This window comes from Protopterus annectens, chromosome 8.part0, assembly GCF_019279795.1.
Source record: "Protopterus annectens isolate FY-2018-M chromosome 8.part0, PAN1.0, whole genome shotgun sequence".
In the NCBI taxonomy this organism is placed as follows: domain Eukaryota; kingdom Metazoa; phylum Chordata; order Ceratodontiformes; family Protopteridae; genus Protopterus; species Protopterus annectens.
In genome coordinates, this window is record NC_056741.1 from 1,640,550,319 (window position 1) to 1,640,570,128 (window position 19,810).

The following is a 19,810-nucleotide window of genomic DNA, read 5'->3' on the forward strand; positions in this document are numbered from 1 at the left end:
CATGATCTGGGGGTGGTGGTGGGTGGAGATATGGATCTCCAAGGTGATTAGTTTGTGGTCGGATCTAACCGGGGATGAGTTGACTATTCGTACAGAGCAACGGTCACCCATGTTAGTAATGACCAGGTCAAGGATGTTGCTACTTCTTGTGAGGGTAAAAATGAGCTGGTCCAGGGCATTGGAATTAATGAATTCCGAGAAACGTTGGACAAGTGTATTGGTGCATGAGTAGTTTTCCCAGTTAATACAGGTGTAGTTGAAGTCGCCGAGTATGAGAGTGTTAGGTTGGAGTTGGACCCTAATATTCTCCAGGGTGCTTAGGAACGTGGAGTCCCTGAATCACTTGCATTGTCATTTCTTAGAGCTTTGGATTTAGATTTGTATGTTTCAGAACTTCTGGGAAGAGGGGAGCTCCATGTAGTGACCTGTTTTTCATTGATGAGATAGTGGTTCTTCCCCTATTCTACTGTCTTCGGTAGAAAGAGTATCCATTGTTCCCCCCACCCACTCTTTTTACGGCTATTGTGGGGGGCTGCGTTCCCCCACCCCCCACTAAATATATATTCCAACTCCGAGATTGCACTACAGTGAGGAAACGGCAAATATGCCAATCTCTGCTGTACTGCGAGCCAAAAAAATGAATATTGAATATCTGCATTTTCGCTCATGTGACAGCTCGAGATTTTAAGCTTTCGGCGATCTAAAGTAGACCCTAAAATACTATAATTATGTGGACATTTGTTATGGTTGCCTTATCACTGCACATTAAGTTACAATCATCTCTCCTCTATACAATGTATAAGGTCATAGGAGGTTACTAGGCTAGTGACCCTATAGCCATTATAAATCTAACCATGTTAATCCTGGGTTGCCCCAATTGTCCTTGGTTAGATGGACTTATTTTACAGATCAGCACCGGCTAACCCTGTTTATGAGGAATATGGGTGCCACTCAGAGTGTGAACTTGCAGTCACCCATCCATTTGTCTGCATTGCAACTGAATTGGGTCACTGAGGAGCTCTGAGTCACAGGAATTAGAAGTTTATTACAGAGCAGCAGTAATCTCTGGGAGATGTACCTGTCTCTGTAGCATGTTCTGCTAATGTCACTGGCAAGGTTTAGATCCCTAGAATGAGCAACTCTAGTGGCATTTGATATGCGAATGTGCAGCATTTCCATCAGGTCGGGGTCAGAGAATGCCCTGTAAACCAAACACAGGTCATCCCTCAGTAACCTATATGACACAGAGTACAGTGATGTGGCTTTCAGTCTATCCATGAAGGTCATGGTTTGGAGGCCCTGTATCTTTTTAGTGAGAAACCTCTGTGGTCTCTCCAGTTCTTGCAGGTGTCTGCTGAGATACCTGCAGAAGGTATCACTTTATTAAAGGTCTGATTAGAGTCGAGTAAAGTTGGGTTATATCATCCTTAGCCTGCATGTGGTGTCTTTATTTCTGAGATGTGCAATGCAGAAGGCTTTCCTTACTACCATGGAAACCTGGTGGTGAAGTTCAGATTGCTGTCGACCTGTGTTCTCAGATCTCACACCGCTGGGTTTGAACTTGTAAGGTGCAGTCAATATTGTAATTAGTGGATATTCCTCTTTGCCAAATGGGATAATGGTGCACTTTTTGCATTTAGTTTTAGACAGCGTCTTTTGCACATCATTAGTTTGTATTAGCCCCTCCTGTAATTTAACATTGTTGGGGGACTCAATGATTGCACCTAGTTTACAATCATCAAAGCACTTAGTAAGCTAAAGGCAGTCGACTTTAGCCTGGACTTCCGATAAATAGATCCAAATAGTCAAGGACCCAGTACAGTACACCACTGTTAACTGGCCTACTGCAAAGGTAGAGTCACCAACTTTGACAGTAGATGTTCTGTTGGTAAGCCAGTTAGCTAACCATCTCATGATGTAAAGGTTAACACCTAGCTGGAAGAGTTTTTCCATGACACCCAAGTGGGAAATTGTGCCAAAGGCTTTGGTTAGGTCCAGACAGGTGGTATGCACTGTCTTACCTTCATCAAGGGCTTTGGTAACTTTCTCGAAGAAGTTAAGTTCAATAAACACAATCGACCCTTAATGAAGCCAAACTGGGTTGGGGCTAGAGTTTGAAGGTTTCCTATGTCCTTTTTGATCCTTTCCATGGCCATGCAGATGATGCTGGTTAGACTTATGGGTCTAAACTTCCCAGGTCAGTTTATGGCCTCCCCTTTATGCAAAGGGATTACTGTTGCTGTTCTCCATAGTACTTGTACAAAGCCAGTTCTCAGGCTATGGTTAAAGTGAACAGCAAGCTAGCCCCTGTTTCAGATTCCTTAGTAAGCAACCTGGGATGTTATCTGGTCCCATTAAGGCAGTGTTTCTGGCCTTGGAAAGTGCAGACATGACTTGATTTCTAGAGATACTAGGTAGAGAACTGGTGTCAGGTATGCCTTGGCATATGGCTGGTGGTGATAGGGGATGAAATTTACACCAAATCTGTCACGGCTAGCAGTTTGGCAATTTCCTCCGGTATAGTGCAAGTGGTACAATCTACTACTAATTCTGCACAGAGCTGGGCATTCCCCTTTAGATTTCTTAGTTACTCCTGTGGCCAACGCATATGCAAACATTGTCATGAATACGTGGGAGAAAAAGAATGTGCTACGTCAACAATCTAACCAATATTACAATAATGTAATACTTTATAAACAATTTGTTGGTTTGTTTTTCATATGGCAAGGTTCATTATCTGCATAAAGAGAAATTTGTTGCATATATCAATGCTTCTACTATCACGAGGGGTTATAATAAATAGAAGGTAGCCATTATAGAGACAGAAATTCAGTATAAAAGAACAAACAACATTAGACCTATTTTTCAGAGAAAATAGAAACACCACAAGATACAGATAAAAAAAACATGATAAATACTCCAGATTTAGATGCATATTGCTCTACAATCAAAACACATCAAATATTACACATATAATTAATTAGAAAGCACTGGGTGATGGTGCAACAGCTACCACAATTCAATGATATAGTTTATGGCCAGTGAGGCTTTGCATATAAGTGATGTCAAAAATTTGAAAAATTTATGATGTTATAAAGAACAGAAAAAATATTTTATACCACAATAGAAGTTTGAAATTAGGCACATATAAATCCAGCAGATGTCAGCACTGTAAATATATAATACAGACAAATATATTATACATCTATTTTATAAGAATAATTTTTATATTATATGGTGCTTGTGAAACAAAGAATATGGTTTACATGGCTTTTTGCCAATGATGTGATGCATTTAATATAGGCAACATAAATCGAAAATTTAAAAGAAAGAATAGGTGATAATTTGTCAGAAATACGAAGACCAATAGAGATGAATGCTTTGTTTAAGCAAGTCAAAAACACAGACGGCAAGCACACACTTAAGTTTGCAATATTAAGCGTTATTTATGAAGGTATTAGAGGTTGTTACATAAAGAATGAAACTGAAAAGAGGAAAACAAGTGTATTGCCAGATTTAGAGCACACAGATATCTAGGTTTAAAGGAAGCTTTAACATAAAACCAGTTTTAAAATAAAGTTAAATGACTATCTTTTTAAATATCAATTCTTGGTAAAGTGACTAATATCCATGTGATTTTTAACTAGTACTCTGATTTTAACTGATAACGTCATGTGATTTGTTAAATATATATAAGAAGTGGTTTCATTAATTCTGGTTATTTGTCTCAAAAATCTTTCTAAGCAAAACTATGACTTGGAGCACAGTTTTATTAATGTTGTACAGTACTGGTATATGTGGCTCCGGATTGCTTTCTTGTTTTAATATTAAGTGTATTTAAGTTATTTGATCATATTGTGATGGTGTGATGACTTCTTTTATTATATGGTTGCTATTCTTCTGACAGTACAACAGCTGCAAAACAATTTAGGCAACTGCACAATAAGTAAACTACTTGTCCATTAACAATGGTCAACAAGAAAAAGAAGTTATGTTCTTACCATAACGTTCCATGTGAGATGTTCATCTCGCCTTTGTTCTTTACACGTGGGTTTGGAGACGATCCATTGGCTCAGAGTCGGAAGCTTTCCTGAGAAATTGTTTCTGGATCAGCAGCAGGGTTTTTATAAAGAAATTTATGTGAATCTGGAACCCTGTAATACCCATCTGGCTTAACTGGTGCAGGGGGTAAAGAATCAGGAGACAAACTGGATTCAGAAAATACATCAACAATATCTAGCACAGCAGGGATAGCAAGAGGTCTGTACTGAGGCAATAAAAGAAAGTCTCTGAGCCTTTTCCTGGATTCTGAATAATCCTGGCTCTCCCAATGGAAATGCTCCCTCATGGTGTGCAGGGTTCCCCAAAATAATAGTCCTCAGGAGGAGAGGCTGAAGGGATAGATTCTTCAGCATCAGAGTCCTCATAGGGAGGAAGAGAATATCCCTGTTCTGAAGAGGAATCAGAAGAAATAGAAACCTGGTCAGAGGAGTCATAGTCAGTGTCTTGTCTTGGCCTTTTATCAGGAGGGGGATGGGAACCCCTGATCAAAGTAATTAGGTCCTTGGCCATTTTAAGCATCTGTTTCTTAGGCATGGATGAGTGTCCAGGAGAATGCTGTACTTGTTTCTTTGTCTTTAAAGGAGTTTTAGACTTTGCCTTGGCTGCTTAAGTAGTCTTGATAGTAAGCTGTGTAGGTCTGAAAACACCCTCAGAACCCGATGCCTGCTCAGCGGCTCCGGACCCATCTGAGGGAATAGTTTCTGTAGACCCAATACCTTGAGTTTCCAGAGGCCTAGTTGTCTCCACGTGGGAGTCGGAGGCAGTCTGTTGCTCTGAGGTAGCGGGTGTCAGGGGCTGCGAAAGCGCCTCACTGAGAACCGGCAACTGGCCTAGAAGAGGCTTCGTCGGTTTTGGACCTTGGATGCCTGTCCTAGTCTTTGTCCTTGTGCTTTTTATGAACTCCGGTCGTCGGTTGTTCCGACAGCATTATATAGTTAAACCTACGGCCAAAGTAATGCAAAGCAAAATCGAACAGACGCTTAATAGTGCATTGGTTGAATCTAGCACAAAATCGACAACTAGCAACGTCGTGGTCAGGGCCTAGGCAAGGAATACAGTAAGAATGAAAATCCTTATGAGGTATTTGCTTCCCACAAGAAATACAATTGTTAACTTTTACTGACATCGGTCTGGAGCAAGAAAAAAGTTTCTCCAATGGGGTACTTAGCTTTATTGAAGACTTCGGATCTGAAATTCAATTTCGAAAATCTCAGGAGTCGGCCGACCGGCACTTGCGAACTGCTTTTGCTTCGGGCACCGCACGGCAAGAAAAACTGAAGAAAATGGCATCAGCTACATCTTATATACCCCTGGTGCACTGATGTCAGGGAAGAGGCGACAGCAACTGACGTCGGACCAGGACTTTGGAATTTAGGCCAACTGTGGGTAGCCTGCCAGCAGGATAACCCAAGTGTAATGACTGCAACAGTGAAACACGATGAACATCCAAATGCCTTCAGGAGCACCGACTCATCCTCAGTAGGGGTAAGGAACCGCCAGTCACCCCCTCTGCCTTAATATTTCCAGGATGTCTGCAAATGAGACATCCTCAGAGGAGGACCGTGGGGACCCTTCTGAATCCTCTAAGTCTATGTCTGATGGTAAGAATTCCTGAGAGGAATCGAAATGCCTCCTCTTGCACAGTCTTTTTCTGGGGACTTCATCAGTGGGGGCGTTTGGTGAAGTCTCAGTCAAGCAGGGGTCACCCAAAGGGGTTACTTGAGGCTTTGGGTCTCGATGCTTGGTGGGGGCCTGTGGTGTAGGGACAGAACGCGGCCCTTTAGGGGAAGAAGAGGAAAGATTTGAAGAGGTAAGGGTCTTAGCAGACATGACCCTCCTCATGGCATCGAAGGCACCAGTTTCCTGACACAGAGAGTCCACTGGTTCCGAAGAAGACAGCAACCTCCCAGGGGGCCGAGACCACAGGCTCCGAACCAGAGGATGGAACCAAGCTCATCTGCGCCGAAGCCTCGAGAGGCAGAGTCGGAACTGAAGAGTCTGTTCGACTCTTTCCCCCGGAACCAGAGAGAGAGTGTCGGCTCCGTGACTCTTCGATCGGAACCGAAGAAGACAAGGTCGACGGGGCAGAGGGCACTGAAACAGGCCTCGGCTCCGAGGGTTCCACCACTATCAGATCCTTTCTTTCCAGCTCCGAAGGCTCAACTGGCCTCGGAGGAGGAGCAGAAATCGTGGTGGTGGGGGGTCCGTAGGCTTCAAAGCCAACTGGGTCGAAGCTGAAAGCAATTTGGCCAGGGCCGGGTTCACCAAAAGTCTCTGCACCACGCGGTCCACATCGATGTCGGAAAGGGTACCGGAAGAACAGGTCGAAAGAGCCGAAGAAGCCACCAACTTAAGAATCGGGGACTTTAAAACTTCTGACACCGTCTCCAACACAATGATTTGGCTCCAAGTTAAGATTTCGGTGCACGGCTTTGAAGTCTGCGGAGCTGGCGACAGAGTCTTCCCAGAGGTGCTCAGAACAGAAGACTTGTGCTCCGATGACACCTTAGAAGACTTCGACCCCTACGAGGACTTGGAGGTCTGGTCAGTCTTGTCTAATGCTTCTTGAAAATCTGGCCTCAACAGCCCTCTATCGACAAATTTCCTTTGCCTCTCTAATAAAACCCTGCCACTGAAGAAATGGCAGATAGAGCCATCTTCTTGTAAATGTAGTGGACCCAAGCAAAACACATAAGAAACATGGTTATCGGTGATGGACATCTTCTGTCCACAGTCACACCTTTTAAATCCAGATTTTTGTTTCTTAGACATTATAAACAGAAATTACACACAAATATCAGATCCCTGATAACAATATCAAAAAGTCGAAACCACAGAACTCCTTAGAAAGTTCATATCCCTGAACTGCAATGGAATAATGCGACACAAAAACGTTCAAATACAATAATTCTAAGAAAAATAAGGGGATAGGGAATTAAATTTGACAGAGCCCTGTCAGGTAAATGCAACTCAAGAAAGGCTAAAGGCCTAGGAGCAACTGCTCTGAAATAAAAGACAAAAATATAATTTCCAGTTAACTCACTGAACAACAATTACAAGAAATATGAGAAGTCTCAAAAATATCAGATCCCTGATAGTCTAATAAGTAATTTTAAATTCTTTTAAGATAATAAAGAAGGTTACTGGCCCGATCTTCCTCCGAAGATCGTGCGATCCGCTGCAGCGGTAAACTAGATCTGGCGGGGTGGTAGGAAAGCATCATGGGATAGGGACTGTGCCTCGAGCTAACTCAAAGACCTTGAGGGTGGAAAGTGGCCGACTCGGAGCCGATGGATCGGCTCCAAACCCACGTGTAAAGAACAAATGGTGAGATTGAACAACTTCACATTTTAATGTTTGGTTGGTCTTAAGGTTGTGTATGCTTGCTGGATCTTTGGTTCACTTTATAAACATCCCTGGAGTCTTTTCCACAGAAAAACTCTTTCAGAACCAGAACAAAAACAGTGACAAGGAATAGGTTCATAGGTACGTACTAGGCTATCTGCCCGAGGGCATCTATAAGACTAGCCAGAATGTGTTGGCTTTCGCCACCCATATCAAGAGTCTTGTTTAGTCATTTATTACTACATTTTTCTTTAAGCAGTGTTTCTAGTAAATCTCCACCTAGTCATATGCCTTAGGTTTTAATCTGGATTGAAGTGGCAATAGTGCAATTTTTGCTGCAGGAGCTGTACTTTTGCATTTCTACAGCCATTTTATATTCTAGTTTTGCTGCTAGAGTATTGTATTCTGATTATCATTTGCCTGCTTAAAGTTGCATTCCAGTGAATTTGTGTTCAATTCTTTGCAAATGTTTTTCCGTTCTTGTGCCTGCCCCAGGCCCCAATGTTCTTCCCACTGCTCCCTACTGTTTGTACACTAAATTACAGTCTTTCCTGCTCCAATGTAAAAAACAGTTTCTGAAATTCTAACCTATCTGGTGTAATTAACTGTAGCTCAGAGTCATAGGGCTAAGAAAACTGACCAACTACAGCTTCTAAAGTTAAAACAGCTCCATTACTGGCTTTTATTTGATTGAATCTCTCTCTAGCAAATTTGCTATAACCAGCATGAAGCAACACCCACCCAGGGTCTTTTATTCAAAGTACTGAAGTGTAGAAAGCCTTAAACTGAGAAACAAGATTTTCATCAAAAAGGGAAGAAGAAGAAAGAAACTGCTCCATTGCACCTTTGCTGTTAAACTCGCACTATAGGGGGAGGTCTGCACAAGAGCTTTTCCCCCCTGTAAGAGACCTGCAAAAACTATAAAACCAGGAACACTTTATTTATTGATTGATTGACTGACTGACATTTGTTGACTGGGAAATGTCCACTAGGTCAGAAACCTATTTTCAGTAGAAGCCTGGGGAGAAAAGCTCCACAAAAGTTTTTATTACACAGAACTTTAAAGATAAAAATATACAATGTGCATAGGCTTTGAAAAAAATACATTAGCCATGAAGCGTGGAGATATGCGTGAATGGGCGTACCTTCGTTGAAGGTTGTGTGTCAGGGCTGGTAACTCGACACGTAAAAATCAACTACCAATCATTAGCGGACCAGAGTTCCGCTGTGGCGACCCCTACCCGGGAAAAGCCGAAAGACACAAACAATATAACATGCAGTACTTTAACAATAAAAAGAATTCAAATAAAGATGTAGTTTGATTTAGTTGTATAGATCAGAGTGTAGCACGTGTGCTCTACATCTTTAAGGAAGCATGCAAGGCTGTGCGTGCATGTACATATTCCAGACACGTGCAAACCCTAGTGCCATTTTGAAGAAACAGCCAGTGTGTAAGCATGTACGATCACAGTAGTTAGTTTGTATAAAAGTTAGTCATAGTCAAATAAGCTTTACAGTAATGAGTTTGTATAGAATAAAGCTGCTTAAACAAAATCCACGAAGACTTGTTTATTCGTGTACCAACACGAAAGCGAAAGATAAATGCTTAGAGTCCAGTTTTTAGGGTACTGTTTGGGTGGGCTTGCCAAGGTATGGGAAAATGTCTAGGTTATTTGCGCCTCAGACAAGTCAGTTTCAGACTTTCATAGCTCTCGACTAATGAGGAACAAATCTAGAAGTAAAAAGGGACACAAAATATCACCCTCCACTTGAGACACTGACAGAATAAGAGAATGTTAATTAATATACATTTTTCTGTCATTTTCTGCTATGTGTAATTCACCACCTTTTCTCCAAAGGTCACCAGTTTTAGGAGGGATTAAGGGAGGCAGAGCTAAAACGAGTCAAAATTAGAGGTATCTCTGAGATGACAGATATGGATTTCATATCTTGCAGAAAATGCATATTTTTATAAATCCTGTCATCATAGCAACTTTCTAATTTTATAAGAGCAATATTTAAAATCTGTCCCCAATTTTGAGACTTTACCCCCCCCCCCATTATTTTAAGTTTAATTGGACTTCTTGTGCTAAGAGATTGTGAGGTATGCGTACCTCTTAATTCTAAAGGAGTTGCATCCACTGCTAACTCTGACACACACACAATCGCACCTTTTTAAAAAAAATGTTTTAATTTTACTCTAAATAGCAAAAGCACTATTTAGCAAGTGTAAAATAATGGTGACTGTTATCTCCACCAAGCTCCACGGCAGCATATTAATATGATGATAATAATACGATAATATGATGATTATTGATGGTGGGATGCAGGAGATGAGCAAAGGTAAGGAAGATTAAAAAGCTGTATGCGTAAGATGGTAAGGGATATGAGCCTATTTAAAATTGGGGGTAGTTCTAGAAGAGGAAAACTAAAGCAGATGTGTGTGTATGAATCAATACAGTGAGTCTGAGTACACTGTCTGGATGTCAGCAAAGAAGAAACTTCGACAGTCTGAAAGAAAATAGACTACATGAAGACAGAACACTAACTGGGAAGAATCCTGAAGTTGTTCATGAAAAAGCAGTGCAAGCTCCTTGCCCATCATAAATCACTTAGAATCTGACATGAGGAGAGATTGTCCAAGAGAATAACCACCAGAGTCCAGTTACTAAAAGCTGCATCTCCCCCAGCTCTCCATTTTCCTGCAGGCTCATGTGAGTGTAAAAGAGTAAACTGTAAACAGCTCAGTAGAATACAGTCAGTCATTGCTGGACAAAGGAATACAGCAGAAGGTCAGCCTCCACAAAACAGTTTGAGTTCTAGGGAATTAACTACAGTGTTGGCACTAGTTTGGTCACACTAGATATCAGCACTTATACAAACAGAAGTTCTACAGATGTGACTGATTGCTGCAGCACAATCACCTGGAGAAAATGTCAGCAAAATTAACATCTGTCAAGTATATTTCCAGGTTCACTGCAAATGCAGCACTAACAAGCAACTAGGCAAACCATGGTACTAGAACATACTTAAGGACATTAAATACATGTGTTAAGCAAGGGCTTACAACATTAGTGCATGGGGTGGTCATTGAACATAAGAGATGAGCCAAAGGAGAAGGGGCAATCACAAGGGATAAAAAGCAACCTGATGGGGTTTATATCACATTATCGAAATGCAACATTGAACACTAACATCGAACTTATAACCGCAAAAACTGAAAATTCTGAAAGCTGAGAACAGCGTTTTTTTTTCCCTGGGGAAAAAAAAAATCGCTGTTCCAGCACAAAACACACAAACACTACTAACTATGTCTAATATGGGGGCTTCACCCCCACCACCACACACCCCAGTGTGGGGGCTGTGCCTACTTAAATATACCAACTCCGAGATCGCACCACAGTGGAGGAAATGGCGAAGCCACGGAAACGCCCCACCAAATTCTTTCCCTGGGAAAGAATTCGATGTTCCGCGGCTTTGCGGTTCTCAGTCTTTGAAGTTTTGGGTTTGATATCATAACATTCGAGGTTTTGCAACTTCGATGTTATGATATAGACCCATCTGATGTTAACTTATGTTGTATACGTTCCAAAATAAATGTTTCACAGTCCAAAGCTGAAGAATGATGAAATCACAGTGGAAAAGCGGATGGTAGAAATCAGCAGTCAATGAAACACAATATTCTCATCTACAGAAGCAGAACTGATGCCAGCAGTGAAAAGCAAATGCCTGCTACAGCAGTATTTCAGAGTGAGCTAAATGTCCGAAATGACAACATCAGCAGAATGCAGCAGAGTATTAATCTGTAATTAGTGTTAGTAACATCACTTACCTGCAGAAGGTTAGTGAGCATGATGAGGGTCTGTTTCCGAATGAAGGGCTCTGGGTCTTTGAGGCACACAGCAATGTTAGGAATGTAACGATCTACCATGGTTGTATAACGTATGCAGAGGTCACACATCACTATGATCACATTGTTACGAATGGCAACATCCTCACAAACCTCTAGCTCCCTAGCCAAAGCAGCAATACACTTCTTTGCCAAGGCATCATGTTGCAGACAAAGTTTACCTGTCCCAAAATAAATGTCAACATTGTGAGGTTATACTAAATAAAAACTGTAGCTTTGGTTTTAGTATATGCAAGACATTTTAAGATAACTCCCAAAAATCTATATATGCCAGACCACAGTGGCTACTTTTGGCCTTTTAACAGATTAAGAACAAAAAAGTACAAATCAGAATAGCGATCATGACATTTTAAAATAAGACTTATTAAGATTGATGGTTGCTACAGTCCATCAAGTATTCTGATCAAGTCAGAAAACTTCACTTTTTCTACAAGGTATCAAATCATCTGATGAGCAGCTCAGCTTTAAATATGGTTCTAAATGCTACTTTTAGTACCCCTATTAGTTGCAGCATACAAGAGAAATAATACAATGTATCAAAATAAAGATAATGCAATTCATTACAAAAAGTATCCAGTAACATAACTCACCAATTATCTGAAGAGTTTACCAGCGTTTTCCAGCCATATACATAGTTTGCGACACTGCTCGCAAATATATATTATATAATATATATATATATATATATATATATATATATATATATATATATATATATATATATATATATACACACATACACACACACAGCTATATCCATCTATAAACCTGCTTTACACCCCACCTCTCAGGTGCAATGGTAACATTTTCTGTCTAACCTAGTTCCTTCCCTCACCTCCATTAATATGAATATCCAAGCACAAATTAGATGATTTATTATCTATTTGACAAGCTCACTAATAAGTCTAATAATGCATAAAGTACCTTTATTAGTGTAAGAGTTGCCCCTACTTTCATATGAATATATTCTAATTAGCAAATGTATGTGTAATTATGAATGCATATTATTTAATGTACATTCATGTAAATTACTGAATATCTGACAAAATGTTTGCAATATATGGAATAAGAATGACTACAAAAGTTAAAAGTCAGTAATTTCACTATGGAGTGAGAATGTCTAAAAAGTCAAAAAGTCAGTCATTTCACTATAAACTTACTTTCCTTGGGTGATAAGTCATAGTAATCACTATTAGATGAAAGCTTCTGAAGATGAGGAGAACATTAATGAAAGGTAACTGATACAAGAAGACAGAAAAACTACAAAAGAATCAAACCACATGCCAGCTATCCCTGACACCAGAACATCATATGATATAACTCCGATGATATCATCAAACACACTCAAGAGTACCTTGAAGAAAGTCAACTAAAATAGTAAGAAAATCGAGCGGACAGAGGAAACCATAAATTCTCAATCCAATGCTATAATAAAAATGAAAAAAGAAACAGCTATGGAAAAAACAGGACAGCAGAATGACAGGCACTGCAAGAGGATAAAGCCAGGAGTGAAATCTGAAGATTCCATCTGTGTAAAATTTACAAAGAGACTATTAAATGCAGACACTAGAGTTCCTCAGGAGACCCTTCTGACAGTGGTGCACAGGACTTTCACTGCCAGTTCTGTGAAAGGAAATGTAGACTTATCTAGGTTAAACTTCAGAGACAATAAATTAATAAGTTGTTACTGTCAAGACTGTTGCATAAAGGGAAGCAGCTAACAGCTGATGATACTGGAGTACTTGTTGAGAACGACTACGCTAAATAGACCAGGCAAGAGAGAGAAATTCCTGCGAGTCTCTAAAGCAGCTCAGATACACCTCCACTTGATGTATCCTATAAACTTCAAGATATTCTTTCCTGGGGGGCAAAGAAGACATCTTAAAAGATGACTGTCCATCTTGGGAAGAACCATGAGTAAATTAACTTCACTCAGCTTTGGTAATGAATCAGCAGGACCAAACTTGAATGCCACAAGGGATAGCTCAATGAAACCTTACCCTCTTTTCAAAAGAAAAATCCAAAGGATGGCTGTAAATTGTAAAGGAAGGTGGTAGCAAGAGAAATGTAACTTTTTAAAATAACTGTTTAATTTTAACATATTTTACAATTCATAGATAAAAAGGAGGAAGTTGGAAACAAGTATATAGAATAACATTTTATACTTATACTAATTGTAAAAAAGTGAAAGAATATTTCATCAGATGTGCGTTGGAGGTTGGTATAATAGTTAAGGTGTTTATCTTACAGTCACAAGGTACAGAGTTTGATTCTCATCTTTGAAGGGCAAAATGGCTGGGCTTAGAATGGCCCACAAAGGCAGCTAGCCTAGTATGAACATAACAGACATTTTTCAAATTATCAAAAAACAGACTTCAAAATTAGTTTTCATTATACTTGCCTATTAGCATCTCCAATCAGTCCCAACAAGGTTATATAATACCACATTCAGACTATTTCTTTTTCATTATTACATACAATAATGGCTAATTCTATGAAATCATTTGCTAAAAGTAGGTGGATGGATTTATAATTTGCCAATATATATAAATAGTGATTGTTAGAATTAATGTCTGATTAAATATTTATTTGCAATTATACAATAACTCCCTATTACTATTCGAAAATGCGCACGCTGATTGGCCCAGCCCAATCAGCATGCCCACTGTAAATCACACAATATACCAACGGAAAAAAGGTCCGGTCGACCAGACTTTTTTCCGTTGGCATAAAGTGCCCTAAAACCTTTTTTTTTTTTTTTTTACAATTAAAAAAAAGAGAAAACGGAGCAACTGAGACTTCTTTTCTCCGTTGCTTCCGTTTCAAAGCATTGATGTACTGGGTATGCATGGGAATGCAAGTCCCATATGCATGCGCTGTACATCAAAACAAAGAAGCAGTATACCACAACCGGCAGAAGAGCAGTAATCCGCTGTTATACAAAGACATTATTTAAGAAAAGTAAGTATTTTTTTCTTAAATAATGTCATTGTATAATTGCAATAACAAACTCCGTGGTTGTGGTATATTGAAGATTTACCCATGGTTGCCTTTGTTTATTCACTTGAGCTTCGCCCTCATGATTAAACCATACTAACCGTTGGGATATCCAATATACCACACCACGTCGTTGGTTATTGCTTTAGTATTTAATATTTTTTAATCTCAATCAAAATTATGCTAATATTTTCATCTACAGTTTCATTAATTTAAATAATGTCAGATTTATTATGATTAATATGCCTTGAAGAAATTAATTTAATTTAATTCCTTATTAATTTTAGGGATTTACTTGTTGATATCGCCAACTGATAAGATCTCATCATCAAATAACTATTTTAGATTGAAAATCTTTGTTAAGCTCAATACCAACTATATTTCTGTTATATGTAATACTATTAGCAAATGGTTCTATTAAGGCAAATAACAGTGAGGATAACAGACTTGCCTTGTACCTTTAAAAAGTTTAATTTCCTGTGAAATAAAGGAGCCTGTTTTCAGAAATGCTCTACAGCCTACATAAAGATTTTTTAATTAAATCTACAAAACTTTCTAGAAATCTATATTATGTTAATGTTCTGAAAAAAAAATTCCAACCAACAGAATCAAATGCTTTTTCAGTATCGAAACTAATAAAAGCTACTTTCTTTTTTCCAAATTGTTAGCTAGATCTATTGCCGTGATTACTCATTATCAAATGTTAGTCTGTTTGTAATAAAATCAGTTTGATCTTTACTTATAAGCATGTCTACAATTTCTCTCAATATATTAGATACTATTGCAAACATTTTACAGTCAACACTTCAACATTTAACAATGAAATGGCAAACGTTAACTATCTTTTTCTTGCTTAATAATTGGAGAAATTAGGGTAAACTTCCATGAAGGAGAGATTATTTTACAGTTCTGTATTAGTTCAAAAACGTCAACAATTAAGTCATTTTATTTGGTAATAGCTTATACATATCTGCAGTTAATCCATCTAATTCTGAAACTTTTCCAGTCTTACTTTTCATTATCTCTTTAATCTCATTTAAAGATCTTTTTCAATATTTCCTCCGTTCTTTTAACTACATGGTAACATTCTTATATAAATAATATACTAAATGAATATTTAAATGAGTATTAACACTATATTCTCAAAAAATTCTTTAAAAACTAAAACTATTTCTCCTATATGAATTGCATTTTTGTCACTGGATTTATTATACTAATTTGCTTCTATTAGCAAACATATGTAGTTTTTTGTGACATTGCATAGTTGTGTATCTTGACTTTTTCTACAACTATTTCAACTTTATGATACAGAACATTTTGATACTCTGAAGTTAATAATTTTATCACTTCTTTATATTTTCCCTTATTTTTATGTTCTATTTCAGCTTTATGAATTTCTTTTTGTATAGCAATTATTTGCCCATTTTTTAAATTTATTATAAGACCATACTCCCATGTTTTTCTCCAAGAGGAATTTTTAAAGTGTCCAATAGAATGACTAACTTCTTTGCTATTATTAAAAGGTGTTTTTGTTCTAAATTCTTTTATCATACATGCAGGGATCTTACTAACGGAAATTTTCTAGGTTCCATTTTTATATCTACATATACTGCATTATGATCAGATAATGGACAAGGTATAGTTTCAAAATCATTTTATTACTAATATCCATATATATATATATATATATATATATATATATATATATATATATATATATATATATATATATGTGTGTGTGAGACTGTATTTCATGTGCATATGAATAATGAAAACAAAAAAGGAAATTGTTTTATGTACATAAAACTACATCTTTTATATTGATTACCCACTTATATAACACCTTAAAATTCTAATATTTTTCTCCCTGTGATACAATTAAAATCGCCATCCATAACAAGACTACCCTTCCAAATACTTTATAAAACTTCAAGTTAATCCCTGGGCAAATTTATACTCAACAGTTAGCCAATGTATATATTCTATTACACTGAATAATTACAGCCGACATTCATACATTTGCTGGCTTTAAATGTATTGAAGCTCTTTGGTACAACTTGTGTTTTCCACCACAAAACAGCCTTGCCTCCTTTTTTATCAAAACAGGAAGAAAAAAGAATTTCATAGCCTGAGCTATTCTGCAGATGTAATTCCTTCTCCATTACGCTTCCTGTAGCTTTATAACAGCTTTATTAAATTTTAAATATTTTTCACAGTGCCTTGTTTTATTGCCACTATTTAAGCCATGTAAATTAATAGTTAATTTTAAATTATTCATATTTTAATTTCTGGATTTTGATGCCTTGAATAAATTGAAAGACACTAGTAAAATTATCTATACTGAATGAAACCATATCACATTAATAAATCTTCCTATTATATGTTGAATCTTTCCTTCCAAACTTAATACATTTACAAAGTATTCATAATATCATTCTAGTATGTAACCAAAACACACTTACAGCCCTATAATCTATAGATAATAAGCTTCTAACCAATGAAACCTATGGATATATTATCTAAACTTCAACTTTTCTATCAATTCAAATCGTACCCTAATCTACTGAAATTAGTATATAATGGCTTGACAAAGTATTAATTATGTCTGCAAATAATCAAAATTTAGCAATATAACGTTATCAACTTAGCTTAAATTATTTTACATAAATTATTTTAATATCCCAAGTCTGACAGAAAATAAAATAGAATTTACTATATAGAATACATTATCGACTCACTTTTTTATTTCCCTCCTTTTATTTCTTCCTTTTTTCCTCTTTTCCTTTTGACAAAATTTGTCTGTATTCCATTCAAATATTGTATTTATAACTGCCTGTTCATATATCAAGATACATCAGGCATGTCCATAAATTACTTAAGTTATACCCGTTCAGGGTCCATTCTATAGATCATTGAACATCTCATTACTTATTATAATAAAAGTAACTTATCATATATACCATTTTCAAAAGTCCCTATTTTTTCCGCTTTCTTCTTCACTATGCAGTTTGTTTTCATTTGTGGAAGATAGCTGTAATTGCTTCTTTTCCAGCTTATGTAACCTAATGTCTACGTTGATAACACAGGTTTATATCTTTTCTTTCTCTTACATCTTCTCTTGAATGCATATATTTTACATTCTTACTGTGAGTGGACCAGTCTTTTAATCATTTCATAGCATCACTTGTATTCCCCTCCCTCTCTCTATGTATGTATACAAACAGATATATATACATATTTATCCATAAACATATATATATATATATATATATATATATATATATATATATATACACAGCCTAACACATACATGCATATACATAGGTATAAAACAACATAAATACAAGCAAACATACATATTCCTACATATAAGCCCAAACATATTACCAACTAATATGTATAACTTTTATATTTTCCTACTAACCATGCTTCTATTATCCTGAAAGCAAAAACACCCTGGGTATCAGATTGTCAGTCTGATGTTCTCCATCTTTTTTTCCCCGTGACCTTTTGGTGAAAGTACATGACACTCAGAGGTCTATAAGCAATACAACAATCCTCAGTTTTCTAAATTATCTAATTATTTTTAAATTCCCAATTCAGATCTTTGAGAAAATCTTCAAATCCTACCTACAAAGCACGTTATCTCAAAATTTCATCAATCAAATAAGAGAAAACTTAGAAGTAAACTCTTATTTTATATCCTATAACGGGTCTACCTGACATTGCAGATGCTCCAGAATGCAGACAACCATATGGCCGACACCATATGATCGACATTCGGAATGCAGACAATGCGAAACCGGCATCTCACCATAGGGCGGAATGGAAAGATTTCCATTCCTGCACTGTAGTGCAATCTCGGAGTTGGTACATTAAAGTTACGGGTGGGGGGCATAGCCCCCCCCCCCCCGCTAGCAGTTGGAAGGAAATTTTATTTTCCTTTTGTATGGTCTACTTACAATGTCGAGGTTTCGGATGTCGGTCATATGGTTGTCTGAAATTTCGGCATTGTGAAGTAGATCCCCTATAACACATACCTGTATTTTTGTTAATTATCCAAATGTGAAGTGCAATGACTACTTTATGGGTATACAAACACGTGTCTATATACCCAGTTGCACACACATATACAGACACACCCCTCCTTACACCTACATCTCTGTATTTACATTGGCTGACATCAAAGAGTGAAACAACAGTAATTTCATGAACTTTAATCGTACTTTGATGTAGGAATGGGGTCCATTCCTGCCATGGTATTAGAAACCCAAAAGACTTGGAGAAATTAAAAAAAAGAGTGAAAAGCTCTGATTGTGCAACATAATTTCAACAGATAAAAGTACTTCTATGCTCACCCAGTCAACTCCCTTTAAAGAAAATTATAAAGGCACAAGTTTTTGTGGCAATTAAACATGTTCACTTTAAATTTCAACACAAAAAGCAGATCACTACAATGGTGAACCAAATCAGTAGACCAATATGAAACTGCAGCAAAGAAAACTACACATCCTGGAAACGCTATAAATGCTGAGAATAAACAATTTATATATATATACATATATATACATATATATACATATATATATATACATACATATACATACATATATATATATATATACACACACACACACACACACACACACACACACACACACACACACACACACACACACACACACACACAATTAAAACACTCCATCATATAACAAAACTCATTCTACAACAAATGAATCTATATAATATACATTCTCTAAAAAAAATCAACTTAATATAGTATCAAAAAGTATTCTTCAAACATTTGTTTAAGACAGGCTTAATGCTAACAGCAATATTCAGGTTCAGAATCAGCTTGTTGATAAATAATCCACTCATACTCGCAGACTTCCACTTTAATATTCAGATCACCACTCCCGTTTAATTTTATTTAGAACATTTAACTACCCTATAACAAAAGTCATGATCCACTCCATGTTCAGATATATGCCTAGCTAGGGGCATTAGTGCTAATATTATTAAGTATCTCGGAGTGATGTTCAGTGATCTGATCCTTGAGTCTCAGTACATTTTCCTATGTAAAATGTGAGCATTTTACACAGTTGGCTAGATAAACGATAGCTGTATTACAGGTTGCAGAACATTTAAAGACATACTGTACCTTCTCTCCATTGTTGGATGCAAAAATTCATTATTAGCCAAGACATACCTACAGCAAAAGGAATTATAGAAAGGGAATGTCCCAAATCTATTAACCCCTTGCTAACATTACAATTCATATCTTTATAGCAAAGGCTTTTTTTTTTTAAGATTGGAACAATTCCTGTACTTAAAGTTAGGTTTGCTCCCAATAATTTGTTTTGAGTTCTGGCATTGCTTCCAGAACACCCCATTTCCTAGATACAACTTTCTTAACTTCATTAGTTCTCCTGGTATAAGTAGTAATATAACAAATAACCCTGTTCTCTATTTAGGATCTTATTGCAAATGTGTCAC

The 19,810-nt window shown here is 37.2% G+C and overlaps 1 protein-coding gene across 1 annotated transcript in view; it reads right to left on the reverse strand.

Moving 5' to 3' along the window:
• Nucleotides 1-19,810, reverse strand: part of NCAPD3 (non-SMC condensin II complex subunit D3) — a gene marked incomplete in the record, with an annotated part of 2,635,837 nt that overhangs the window by 1,089,992 nt on the left and 1,526,035 nt on the right. The window contains 1 exon segment of the mRNA XM_044081165.1: nucleotides 11,240-11,478. Coding sequence (XP_043937100.1) covers nucleotides 11,240-11,478 — 239 coding nt within the window.